Consider the following 12861-nt stretch of genomic DNA (forward strand, 5'->3'; position numbering starts at 1 on the left):
CGTGGCGGAGCTTGGCGTTTTCGCCGGAGGGGGCGGAAGAGGATCGGACATCGGCAGCGTTGGCGAGGTCTACGCACGAGTTCCGAAGGCGGTAACTAAGCTTTCAGATTTGAAGCTTAAAGGAGTTAGAGAAGGGAGAGAGGGAGGAGAGAGACAGAAGGTGGGGAGAGAGTGGGTGGAAAAGGTGGAAAAAATTAGTTGAGGGTATAATAGTCTAATAAAATATTTAAATAATAAATTTTGTCTTTTATGCAAGACTTTATAATTATGAGGGGGTTTAGAAAGTATAATTTTTTTCTTAATCCTTTTAACAAAGAAAGGAAGGTAAAGAGGGTTTATAGCCAAATTTCCCTAACTAGAAATCATCATCTATGATATTGTTGGATGAGATTTTGTAAAGGCGTGTTTGGAGTATCAATTTAGGTAGAAATTTTAGAAGAGAAACGAAAAAAGTGTATAAAATATAATTATATTTTATTCACATTTCATTTATTTTTTTCTTTTTCTTTTTAAATTTCTATTCAAATTCATACTTTAAGCACAACCTAAATGTTGTCTCTTTGAAAACATTCGATAAACTGGGAATGATTATGTATACCTGTTACTCAAATTTTGTTAGGCAATGATGGTGAGTGTCTTAACATAATTTCACCAAACACAAAATCGCACGATTGTGTGTGGTCCAACGCCCGGATAGATTTAAGGATTTTCAAAATTTTCAAATGTAAAAAAATAAAAAAATAAAAAAATAAAAAAATAAAAAAATAAAAAAAAAATTATACAGAAAAATAAAAGAGAGAGAAAGTATATGCTCCCTCTGTCCCAAAATAATGGTCTATTTTGGAGAATCCAACTTTTTTTTGTAGTGCAATTATTGTACTTTAAAAATTTTGATTTTTCAAAATTACCTTTTGATAGTACATTTTTTAAAGAATATCAATGTCATAATTGTACTTTTTATGATGTTTATGAATTTAAAAGAATGGCAAAATAAAAAAATATGATCATTATAACATTATATATATTTTTTAATTTTTAGTCTTGAAAATTACGGGGGATTTCTTCTAAATGGGCCTAATGCCATTGCTTGAATGGCTAAGATAATTTGGGGGGACAATCTGTCTCAAAGGAGGTAAGATTCAATAGTTCTTTATATAAGGGCTTAATAGTCTGGACTGAAACTATAACTCAGGCCAAACAAACAGAAGATTGAGAAGAATTAGGGGACAAAATCAAAACTGTAAACACACATATTCCCCTAGTCTAATCAGAATCCTATCTAGTCCTGCAAATAAACATGGTAAGGTAGAAGTTAGCTGCATGATAAACATATGGCACACTATTCAATCAATGGCCCATAACTAACTTTTAACAGAACACTAGAAATATTGTATGTATCAATGGCCTAAAAGTACATTATTTTCTTCGAGTATATAATATTGTTTACAATCAAATTTGTTGTTGCTGTTACCACTGCAGCAACAGCGTCAAATTCTAAATGCAAAGATAACAAAGCATAGACAGTTCTCTCTTCTCAGCAATAGCGGCGTAAGATTCTTTGAGACCTTCGATTAAATAATAAAATGAGGCTTTACTTTAATGAGCCTTAAAAAACGAGGCATTTGCCAATAAGAATTTTTAAAATTTATTTTTTGGCCTTAAGCGATGGGCTAAATAGCCTGATGGTTGAGCTACCTCTACTTCTCAGTTATCGCCCGTAAATTGTTGATACAATGTCCACATTTATGGAGCATATATTGTCACTTTGCAAACCAAGACCAGAGTCCAACAAGCTTCGGAAAGTAAATGTAGGTTGTTTTGGCTGTGGACCATCTGTTTCACTACTTGGCATGAGAATTATAGCCGGCATGGTTGGTCTATCTGCAACTTGGTCCTGAACAGGAAGAAGGCCGACGTGGATGCATCTCATTACTTCTGATAAGGAGAATGAGTCAGCCAATACTTGATTTCATTCCACAATTGCCATGCCTGAGAGAGTCATTGAATTATAAACCTATGGTCAAAAGACAAAGCAAGGCATAAGGAAATTGTGAAATATTTCAAAGGAACTGTCACCAATTACTTTTTTTTTGATAAGGAGAACTGTCACCAGTTATGTATGTGTCACCAGTTACTTTTTTTTTTTTTTTTAGATGGACTGTCACCAATTACTTTGAAAGGTCATTAATGTGAATGTGTGTGGTAATCTATTGGTTTTAATCTTCTCCCTTTACAGCCGTTCGATTCCATATTAGAGCATATAGGATTGGGGTATTACTCCAAATAGCGTCCAGCTTCATAATACGTAGGATTTTCAAGCCCATAAAATCGTAGGATGTCGAATACCAAAGGGGGTAGGTATCGACAATCCCACAAAAGTTTATCCTGCTAGACAGTCAATCCAATGGTCAATCCCATCACTATTACTCTGACAAATCAATCATGGCGTTCAGGAATTCTAGTTTTAATCTTACTCACATTAGGCAAATATTTAGTGACCTAGATTTGATTAGACATTGCAGTTCTTGAACAGAAATTAGAGAGTATAATGAATAGTAGTACTAGCAAGAGCTAGTAGAAGGCAAAGATTAATAACCAAAGAGTAAAGTGTCCAAGCTTCTGTTGGGCATGTCCCCATTCTGTTAACAAAGCAAATAGAAAATATGTATGCAATGTGCACATATCATATTTTTCATCATAGATATGACTTGTGCACATTACATACACCTTTTTTCGTCTATTTTGTTAATAGAATGGATATATAAATGTTAGATTGAAAATTTTTAGAAGATGAAGGGGATACATTGGATCAATTTTTAGTTTGAGAGGGTAAAACGAAATAGTTGAAGGGGTAAAGTGTAATTTGCCCCACAAATTAAAAAGGACCTATGATCTAATTTACCCTTTGAAAAACATGAAATCACCTTGAAGACTGGGCCAAATCCACCTTCCCCAAGTTTGTTGTTTGTGCTGAATTTCTTGGTGGCGGCCACTATTTTCTCAAGGTCAAATATTGGTAATTCTGATGGTTGGTGTCTCATGTCACTTCACCTAGAATTTCTATGTTGGCCAGCTCTTGTAGTGTTACATATATCAGAAAAGTGAAAGTGATTGTTTCTTATTTTCTGCTTTCCTGGAATTTGAGATTGTAACATGACAATTAAGTTATGGCTTACAATTAATCATTCACCATCATGAGTTCAGGTTTCCTTTTTTTTGCAAATTTTGGAAACAATTCTGTTTTTTCTTTTAAATATAATATATATATATACATATATCAAGAAGTTTTTATTTCAATTTTCAAAAGATAAATAACGAAAATGATAACAAAAGCGTTATCCCAATGGGAATTGGGGAAGCTGCTGTTGTGCTTCGGTGGAGGTCTTTCCTGAGTCTTTTTTGATAATTTGAAATGTTCATATTGTAGGATTCATTGATTAGATCGTCCATAATTGATTAGATCGTCCATGCAAAAATCAAATTGATTGGACATCTATTACTCTGTAATAAGAGCACATTTAGTTTTTTTTAAATAAACTGTTAACTTCATCTTTATAATTTTTTAAAAATAATTAGTATTTGATCATGGGGTTATAGATTTTTGATTAACTTGATTTTTTGCATAGATAATATACTTGAGAAAGGCCTTCACAATATTAACAGTTCGGATTATCAAAACACACTCGTGAAATCATACAAGCATCACCAAGTCCTATCCAATGACACCTAACTCAACTCTGATACCATGGTAAAGTATTCAACTCAAATCCCATTGACAATGAGTGGAGAAACTCTTACATTATATTAACTAAAGTTTGGGTGGCTTAAATTTGCGATGTGGGATTAGGTCTAATATTAACATTTTCAAGTATGGATTGGAGGAACTGTCCTTACCTCTTTGGTTGGCTTTCCATTTGCATAAACCATAGGTTATGGCACCTAAGAAGCCAACACCAGAAATAACTGTCAAACTGATAACGAGTTTTGTTCTTTCTTTCCCATGACCTGTAAAGAAAAAAAAACAATTAAACAAAACAAAAGTGGAAAAATCAATGGTCAATTCAGAGAATTTCCAAATGAAAATTACAGTCACCTAGCTCTGAATTGGCAAGAGGGAGGAAAAGATTCTTACCGCCAAGTGAAAACTGCTGAGTATCCAAGAGATCTCCAGACCAAGTCGTACATCCTATTCCAATTATATACGAATATGCCAAGCAAGAACAATTATTCAGGCACCAAAGATCACACTGTGCCTCATCAACAAGTGGTACATATATAGAAAGATGAGGATGAGTGATTGTTGTTGCTCTTGGTACAAAATAATTCACTTCGTCTCACACACCCACTTGTCCAATTTCCACCATTCCATTCCCTATCAGAGTTTGGCACAAATCCCGTCATGCAGCTGCAAATGGGAGATTTATTTTTGTTACAGATCTCAAATGACATGTTTGATTGGGTGGATTAAAGTATGGGATTAGGATTATTAATCCGTAGCCCAATTATCCTACGTTTGTTTTAACATTTTGGTTTAAGATTATTAATCCAATGGATAATTAATCCAACAAATTTGTAGGATTCTTAGTAATGAGGTAGGAGTGAGATTATTAATCCAATGGATATTAATCCAATTGGACTAATTTAATAGGATTATTAATACTTCACTATTAATTTTGTGAATCAAACTCCATACACATCACACATGCTGACTAAGGCATTATTAATAGTATTCCATTCGTTCATGCCTTCATTCCACTCTACAAATGTCAGGGCTCCATTTGATGTCAGATTGATTAATCGAACATAAGATGTGTTGAATAAAGTGAAGGTATAAAAGTACTGATCATCATTTTGCACCTGTGGTACAAAATTAAACCCGTTTAAGTACGCCCCATGCAGATCCGACATCCCAACAAACTTCAATCCATTCCACAACCCACTTCCCCAATATAGAAGCGAGTCTTTCAAAACATACGCTTCTGGTGGCTTCATCGTTGCAATTCCAGCAACAAACTTTCCAGGGGACAGGTCATCTTCCGATTTCCGAGAAGACATGAGCAAGTTCTCTCATTTTGGTGTCTATTCCTGTCATCATGCCCGGTAGGACAATGCCACAAGGATGGCTAAAGCTCTCCCACAACAACTTTCCTAACACACCGTCTCTCAATACCAAGCTACCTTTGTCAAGGAGGACCGCAACAGATTGATTCACAGAAACGGAGATGTTGGTTGACCATAAAATAGTATGGTTTGCGTCAACAATGCGTAGATTTCCATCATCGCCACTTGTTAGACCCGAAGTGGAGCTTGTGATCATTAGCGGATTCCCTGTGTTTGCAACCCAAACAGCTCTACGGACAGAAATTTGCTTGTACCATATGCCAACGTATTGCTTGCCAGAATTTCCAGGACTAAAGAAGCCTAACTCGAAGATTTGGCCATTAGATATGAGCGTTTCTCCTACTGAAACTGTTTTAGATTGAATAATTGTGTCTGTTGCACAGCCTTTTTGCAATTCAACAAAGCAATAACAAAACTGGGAGAATTGCCAATAGGGGTGTAAGATTCTTTGAGACCTTAGATTAAATAATAAAATGAGGCTTTATTTTAATGAGCCTTCAAAAACGAGGCATTTGCCAATAAGAATTTTTTTAATTTATTTTTTGGCCTTTAAGCGATAGGCTAAATAGCCTAATGGTTGAGCTACCTGTACTTTTCAATTATAGCCCGTAAATTGTTGATACAATGTCCTCATTTATGGAGCATATATTGTCACTTTGCAAACCAAGACCAGAGTCCAACAAGCTTCGGAAAGTAAATGTAGGTTGTTTTGGCTGTGGACCGTCTATTTCACTACTTAGCATGAGAATTATAGCCGTCATGGTTGGCCTATCTGCAACTTGGTCCTGAACACAAAGAAGGCCGACATGGATGCATCTCCTTACTTCAGATAAGGAGAATGAGTCAGCCAATACTTGATCCATGAGATCTAATGCCCTCCCTTCATTCCACAATTGCCATGCCTGAGATAGTCATCGAATTATAAACCTATGGTCAAAAAAACAAAGCAAGGCATAAGGAAATTGTGAAATATTTCAAAGGAACCCCAAAAAATTGATAACTAGACATACTAATTACGCTTTGATGGAGAATAAAAAATAAGTTACTGTAGGGATGGAAACTTGCAAAATAATTACAAATGGGTGAAAAATTATGTTGTAAAATGACGAAAATTACCCATCCCCCTTTTCTCTCCTCTTTCCTTAATTCTCTTCCCTCTACAACAACCCATCGTCGCCGGTCAACTTCGGAGTAAGAGAGGCTAGACAGAAAAGAGAAGGGAGGCATCAGAGTGATGTAAGGGTTGTAGAGGGATTGGGGTGTGTTGGGAGGTTAGGGAAGGATGGTGAGGAGGTGGGGAGTTTGGAGGAGAGTAGGGAAGGAACTAGTGGCAACAAGAGTGGTTGGCGGGAGGGTATGGAGGTTTTAAGGGAGAGAGAAATAAGATAAAAGAGAGAATAGGGAGAAGAGAGTGGAAGGCTAATTCAATCGTTTTACAAAATATCGTTACCAATAGCGTCACCCATTTGTAAATATTTTGCAAATTTCCAGCTTTAATATAATTTTTTTAATTCTCTATCAAATTGTAATTAGTTTCTCTGGTAACCATTTTTTGGTAATTTTTCCTTTCAAAATGGCAAGTTGAGTAGATAGTTCACTTACATAACTAAGAAGGCGTAGATGTTTTTCATGATTTTGGAAACTGGTGTTCTTCTTCTCGTAAACAATCTCCAGTAACAGGACTCCGAAACTAAAATCTTCATATTTTTCAAAAAATACCCTTCCTAAGACATACTCAGGCGACATATAACTACTGTATTTGATTGGAATATAACATAGTGATTAGTGCGTGAATGTCAACAGTTACAAGACAATTACTTTACTTTTGATGTGATTAATTCCATTTAGTTGTAAAAGTGAATGTAGAGAGCTTCAATCAATTCGAGGAAAGAAATGAAACTTGCAATGTCCCCACGCCCCTGTGAGTGTTTGCTTGCTCTTGTGTTGCTTGAAAAATTCGTGCCAAGCCAAAGTCTGATATTTTAGGGTTCATATCTTATCTAATAGTAGACCATAGGCTCATTGGAACAAACAAATATGAAGTGAAGATGTGACTCAATTTGTTCCAATACCAGCACACTATATCAATCATTGGTTATGAAGATTAAGTTCAAGCAACAAAAGTCTCAAATAAGTTCCAATTGAGATACTTCAAAACAACACTAAAATACCCAAAAAAAATAAAATAAAATAAAATAAAAAAATAAAAAATGCACCACAATTGTGTGCCAAATTTGATATTCCCTCCTGTAATCATAACTGCAAAACAGAACAAGTAAATTGCAATGAACAAATTCCATAAAAGCAAACCAAACTATGATGATATTTGCTAACTTTACATAGCAAAGCTTCTCTTTGATATCCCTAACAGTCTCAAAGTCGGCAATCCTACTCACAATTCCTTCACAAAAGACTTTTGTACTCCAATCAAAACAAAAACAATTACTATGAAGAACATGAATGGAAAAAAAAAAATACAATATATTTATATAAACAAAACAAAAATCTAGACAAAAACACTGTAAAAAGAACACAAATAAAAGCAAAGTGGAAGTAAAAAAAGGAGTTGATATCGATAGTTCAACCCATTTCCTTTCATCACTAGTCCAATATCCAAATTTGACAATGTGTGATCAATAAGAGTTTTTAAACTTGGAAATAAAAAAAATAAAATCTAATTTCTTTAGATCTAGATGAAGCTTAACAAAAGGAGGTACAACGGATTTGATTAACTAAGCTTTTGCTAAATCAAGTGTAGGAAGAAGTGTGAACCCACATTTTATTTCTCTTAACAATGAAATCTAGAGCACAAGACAAGCATGCACATAAGAAAACAGTTTATTAATTGATGACATATGTTCTTCACAGTCGTGAATTAATTCTTTGGAATAAAACGTAGTTGATATAATAAATGCCAAAAAATAATGATGATGCTATAAGCTTGGTGGATAGATAGGCCAGATTGATCCACACTTCTGATAGGTCTGTGGGGCTTGTGGTTAGCGAAATACACCTGCCAAAATGGTCCAAAGGGGGGTAGTCCCCCGGCGGACACTCCGAAGGTCAGGTTAGTTCAAGGCAATGAGGTTTTTCTATAGAGAGAGAGGGAGTATCCGAGAGAGATTAAAGAACTTAACCTCTATCGTTCTTTTTAAGCTTTTTTATCTCTTTCATTCATCATTTCCTTGTCTTTTCTCAGTTGTCCCATCGGCTGAAAGTCTAAGGTTTAGCTGACTTCGTTCACGGTGAGCCTATTTTTTTCGGCGTGAAAAGGCTGTCGCATTTAATGCCATAAGAGTCACATTAATGGTTGATATATGGGCATAATAACTTTGCAGATCTTTGTCTGCTTACGTGGCTGGTTCCCTGCCTGACAAGTGTTTAGATGCTATTAGTTCTAGTTTAACATTGGGTTCTCAGGGGTACTGGACTTTAGTACCTGGATCTTGAATTGGGCCCTAAGTCGTGGGCCAAACTCTTTTGTGGGCCCACCAATGTCAGTAGTCTCCCATTCCCGAGTGTAGCTTTAGACCAACGAAGTTGTGGACACACCTTTTTCTCGCGCCCCCGCCTTTCGAAAAGGGGTTTGAAAAGAAGGCCTCATAGTTCGGACTCTACTTGTGGTTCTGAATCTAGTCTCACGAGTGCAATATGAAACTGATAAACCTCAAAGAGTCCAAATCCGACAAATCGTTTTGGAAAATCAGATTTTAAATTAAATAATGTCAAAATTGGACTGCTTTGCCAAATGACAGAGTCGCCACCTAAATATTTTGTTTTTTGAAAAATTTAGGAAACCCTGACTCGTGCCAAAGGCCACATGTCCATCATCACCAAAGTTGCCTCAGCTCGGGAACCTAGGTACAAAGGGAGAAGGTCATGAAATGAGCACCCCCGCTCGCCCGATCAAAAGACTAGCCTCTACTAATCATGATATGTTGTTTTATAAACATTATGTGTTCTTATTCTGGTTATTAGCTAACTTACTAAGTGACGCATACAAGCATGTATAGACTAAAATCGCAAGAATCAAAATGAATTCAACTCATGTTTGTTTTCGAAAATGGTTTGAATTTGCCACCCTCAAGTGGAGTTAAAAAATACAGATTTGCCACCTCAAGTAGGCTTAAAACATGATTTGTCACTTCACAAAGTGGGCTTAAAACTCACATTCGTTAAATTGTTCCAATTCAAACAATAAGCCTCCATCCACAGGCATTCATGCAGTTAAGCATTTAAGCACATAGCATCACGGCAAGCGTGCAAAACATGGCAATATGGCAATCACACTCATGCAAGTATGCTAAAGCATAAAACTCACCGAGTACTCCAAGCCAAAACAAAAACTATTTAGAAAGAATGCATGATCGTAACTATACAATATGCCTAATGCAACACATGCAATAATACAATAAAATAGGCTCGGCTACCTAATCATGATATTTGTAACACTTTGATAGCATGCTTTGAAACACGTATTCAAAGAATTAGTGAATTGACAATATAGTTTGAGTGATGCGCTGAGCCTCGGTGCATACAAGACAAATGAATTGATGCAAACATGCAAGCATAAGGTATGCTAATTGAAAATGTCCTGAATCTAACCATCGAAAGCGATTAAATAAAAGGGAGAAAGATGCAGGGTTGGAAGACATGCACACATGCACACACGCTTATTACAATATTATGCCCTCGCGAAGAAAGGTCCGAATGAATAAGCTAACTAACTACGCTAATTAAGCTAACTATTACAACACAAAACTAACTAATTAACTTATTCTAAGCTAATTAATATTACAAACCGAAATTGAATTAGTTACACTAACTAATTATGTATAACATTTGAATTGAATAATTAGCTATGCTAACTAATTAAAGCAATTAAATGGCCTCGAGGGCGAGGGAGGCATGCATGCTCGGTTGGCTTCCTCCAAAAAATCCACCGCCTTGCCATCAGATGCCTCTGTTTTCACTCGCTTAAACACCAACAGTGTTGCCAACTTTCAGAACACCTCTGCTCCAACTCAGGAACACACTGGTGCAACTTTCTTCATTGGTGGCCGGTCGGCCACTACTGGTGGTCGTTCAGCCACCCCTTCCCTGAACTTCCTTTTTTTACTGCAAAAGAGAGCAAACAGAGGCAAAGCAGTGTATTCTCAAGGGGTGTATGTACTGCTACTCTCCTTATCATCACACAAGCTTAAAGGAGTGTAGCTCTTGGCACTCAAGCCATCAACCAAGCACTTTCATGCATGATGGCCAAAGAACCAAGCTTGTACAAGCTTAATGAGTGCAAAACGAGACTCAACAAAACCACAACCCTATCATGCATGATCAAGGGTGATGGTAACCAAGAAAAGTGGCACGTTTCATCACTTTGAGTATGAAACGCCCTATTTTTCTCGTGTTCGAATTAACGTCCGATCTAAACACATGCAATGCAACATGAAAGATGCTTATTTTACCTCTTTTACTTGTCATGTTTTATTTACCCATTTTAGATTACCAATCCATTCTTTAATTTGATTAGTCTAAGGGTGAGTGTCCTTTAATGGAAACAGGGCTTAAACCACAAGTGCCTTGAGCATGAAATAGACCTCATGCTGTCGGTTAGCAGAAACCCTCAAGAGAGGATTAAAACTATTAAGCACAAGTGTCTTAATTTCACATTCAAGCCAACAAAGGGTTCGAAGTCACTTTCAAAATAAATGAAAGAGTGAAGAATAGAGGGAGATTGTAGAGATTTTAGTGTTGAAATGGAGTGCAAAAAGACACTAAAACATGCAAGCAACTCATGCAATTCATGTTTAAAAGCCTAAAACATTAAGCTAATGAAGGAGATTGCACTACAACCACACAATATGAGCCTTAAAGGACCAAACCAACTCAAAACAGAGCTAAAACCAGTCAAAACAGTAGCAAAAACATGCTGAGATTGAGGTACAAAATGCTAGAAAATCATGCTCACGTGTTAAGCTATCTAGGCTTGCAAACAAGGCACAAAGAGGAAAGGCTACCCCCTCTAATTTTGGACTTCAAAACCAAGTCTTTGCCACTGAAATAACTCTAAATTTTAGTGGTTTAAAGGGCCAAAAAGTTTGATGTGAATATGCTAAAATATGGTACAAAACCTTACACAATAAAGCAACAAGAAGGGTGGACTACCCCTTTACACAAAATAACCTCAAAATATCTTGTTAAGGCTCAAAAATCAAAGCTTTTTGTAGTTGAAAACTAGGCCAAAAATAGTATAAAAAGATGGCAAAACAAGAAGTCAAAACAAAGCCTATAAGATAAGTCTTATACCTCTTGAAGCACAGCACAAAACAGCCACAATTTCAGGCTCAAACCTCCTTCCAAAGCTCAAACTAGGCTCCAAGGGACCTCAGCTCCAAGGTGGTCAAGTTTGGTTAAGAGTTAGTGTGCAAAGGTGTAGAGAAAGTCAACTACAAAGCACAAAACAAGGAGAGAAAGAGAGAGAGAAAAAGAGAATTTTGATCCAAAATGTCTATCCCTCCAAAATGGGGGAGGACAACCCTTATATATAGAAAAACAAGATTAAAGCTTATATTCATCCCTCTATCCACGTGTATAGAGATGCACTTCAGTGAACAACAGTTGGCACAGCTAGCAAACAAATATCTGGAAAGGGAGAAAAATGGTCGTCAGCCATCACTAGTGGCCGACGGGCCATCACCAGTGGCTGACCGGCCACCACTGATAGCCGGCAGGCACAAGCCATGGCCAATAGACTGTGGAGATGGCCGACAGGCCACCCTCTCCTCCAGACTTGAAGCAACAAGCTCTTAGTCCACAACCAAGCACAAAACAGACAAGTTGAGAGGCTCAAAGGTAAGGCGCTCGATTGAGAACTTCAGGCACTCAAAACGAACACAAGCATACAAAACCATCGAGTGTTCAAACGATGACGTCTAAGTCTTGAGGACGATAAAAAATGTGGTGTCTACAGAAAAAATAAGAAGGAAACGGGAGGGATCCCCCTAAGCTAAGTGGAATGACCAACTATGGGGTGGGCCGACCGTGAAGATGACCGGGCGGGAGGATCGACTGGAAGGAGGATCAACCGTAAAGGTGGCCGAGCTGGAGGGCCGACTGAGAGGAGGGCCGACCGTGAAGGTGGCCGAGCGGGAGGACCGACCTGGAGGAGGACCGACCGTAAAGGTAACCGAGCTGGAGGACCAACTGGAGGAGGGCCGATCGTAAAGGTGGCCAAGTTGGAGGATCGATTTGGAGGAGGGCCGACCGTGAAGGTGGCCGAAGAGGTAATGACGGCGCGCGGGGCTCAAGGAGCGATGATGTACGTGATGATGTGAAGTGGAAAAGACAGGGAAGAGGAAAGGGGTGATGAATCGTGAGTGTACACGTGGGGTGATCTATGCCAGTGGTGAGGGAGGTGATACGTTAGTATGAAGCAAAAGCTTAGGGTTAGGATAGGATTTGAAGTAGAAAAAGGTGGCGGTTGCTAAAGAGTCTTCGACATTCATATATTTTTGGGCTTTGGAAATGAGGGTGGCCATGGCAGTCGGAGGGTTTTTGGAAAGGGAGAAAAAGAAATCGGATGGTCATAAACAGGCCATGAAAGCTATGAGGATGACCTTGTCATCGTTTTTCGCCACCTGTAGAGCCTCAATGTTAAAACAGGTGACAAAGTTGTGTAGTGACTTCCCTTCCATCTGCCGGATATTGAGCAATTGAGTTACCGGACGCCGTTGGCGCTGG

The 12861-nt window shown here is 37.6% G+C and overlaps 1 protein-coding gene across 1 annotated transcript; it reads right to left on the reverse strand.

The window, feature by feature from the left end:
* Positions 1–3808: 3808 nt before the first annotated feature.
* Positions 3809–5055, reverse strand: LOC145799894 (G-type lectin S-receptor-like serine/threonine-protein kinase At1g61370). The gene is made up of 4 exons (XM_082889538.1): positions 4694–5055; positions 4347–4405; positions 4088–4186; positions 3809–4005 (listed from the first exon to the last, which is right to left on the reverse strand). Exons 1-4 carry the CDS (start codon positions 5053–5055, stop codon positions 3809–3811), a joined length of 717 nt encoding a protein of 238 aa, XP_082745664.1.
* Between the last annotated feature and the right edge of the window lie 7806 nt (positions 5056–12861).

This window comes from Camellia sinensis, chromosome 9, assembly GCF_055761805.1.
Source record: "Camellia sinensis isolate YWXY chromosome 9, ASM5576180v1, whole genome shotgun sequence".
Classification (NCBI taxonomy): Eukaryota; Viridiplantae; Streptophyta; class Magnoliopsida; order Ericales; family Theaceae; genus Camellia; species Camellia sinensis.

What these genes read in the sequence shown, in the direction of transcription:
- LOC145799894 (XM_082889538.1), bottom strand. Translation starts at nt 5,055, where the DNA reads ATGTCTTCTCGGAAATCGGAAGATGACCTGTCCCCTGGAAAGTTTGTT. An exon ending in GAATGGTGGAAATTGGACAA is followed by an intron (nt 4,187 to 4,346) that starts GTGGGTGTGTGA and finishes TAATTGGAATAG; the next exon opens with GATGTACGACTTGGTCTGGA. An exon ending in CAATTCAGAGCTAGGTGACT is followed by an intron (nt 4,006 to 4,087) that starts GTAATTTTCATT and finishes TTTTCTTTACAG; the next exon opens with GTCATGGGAAAGAAAGAACA.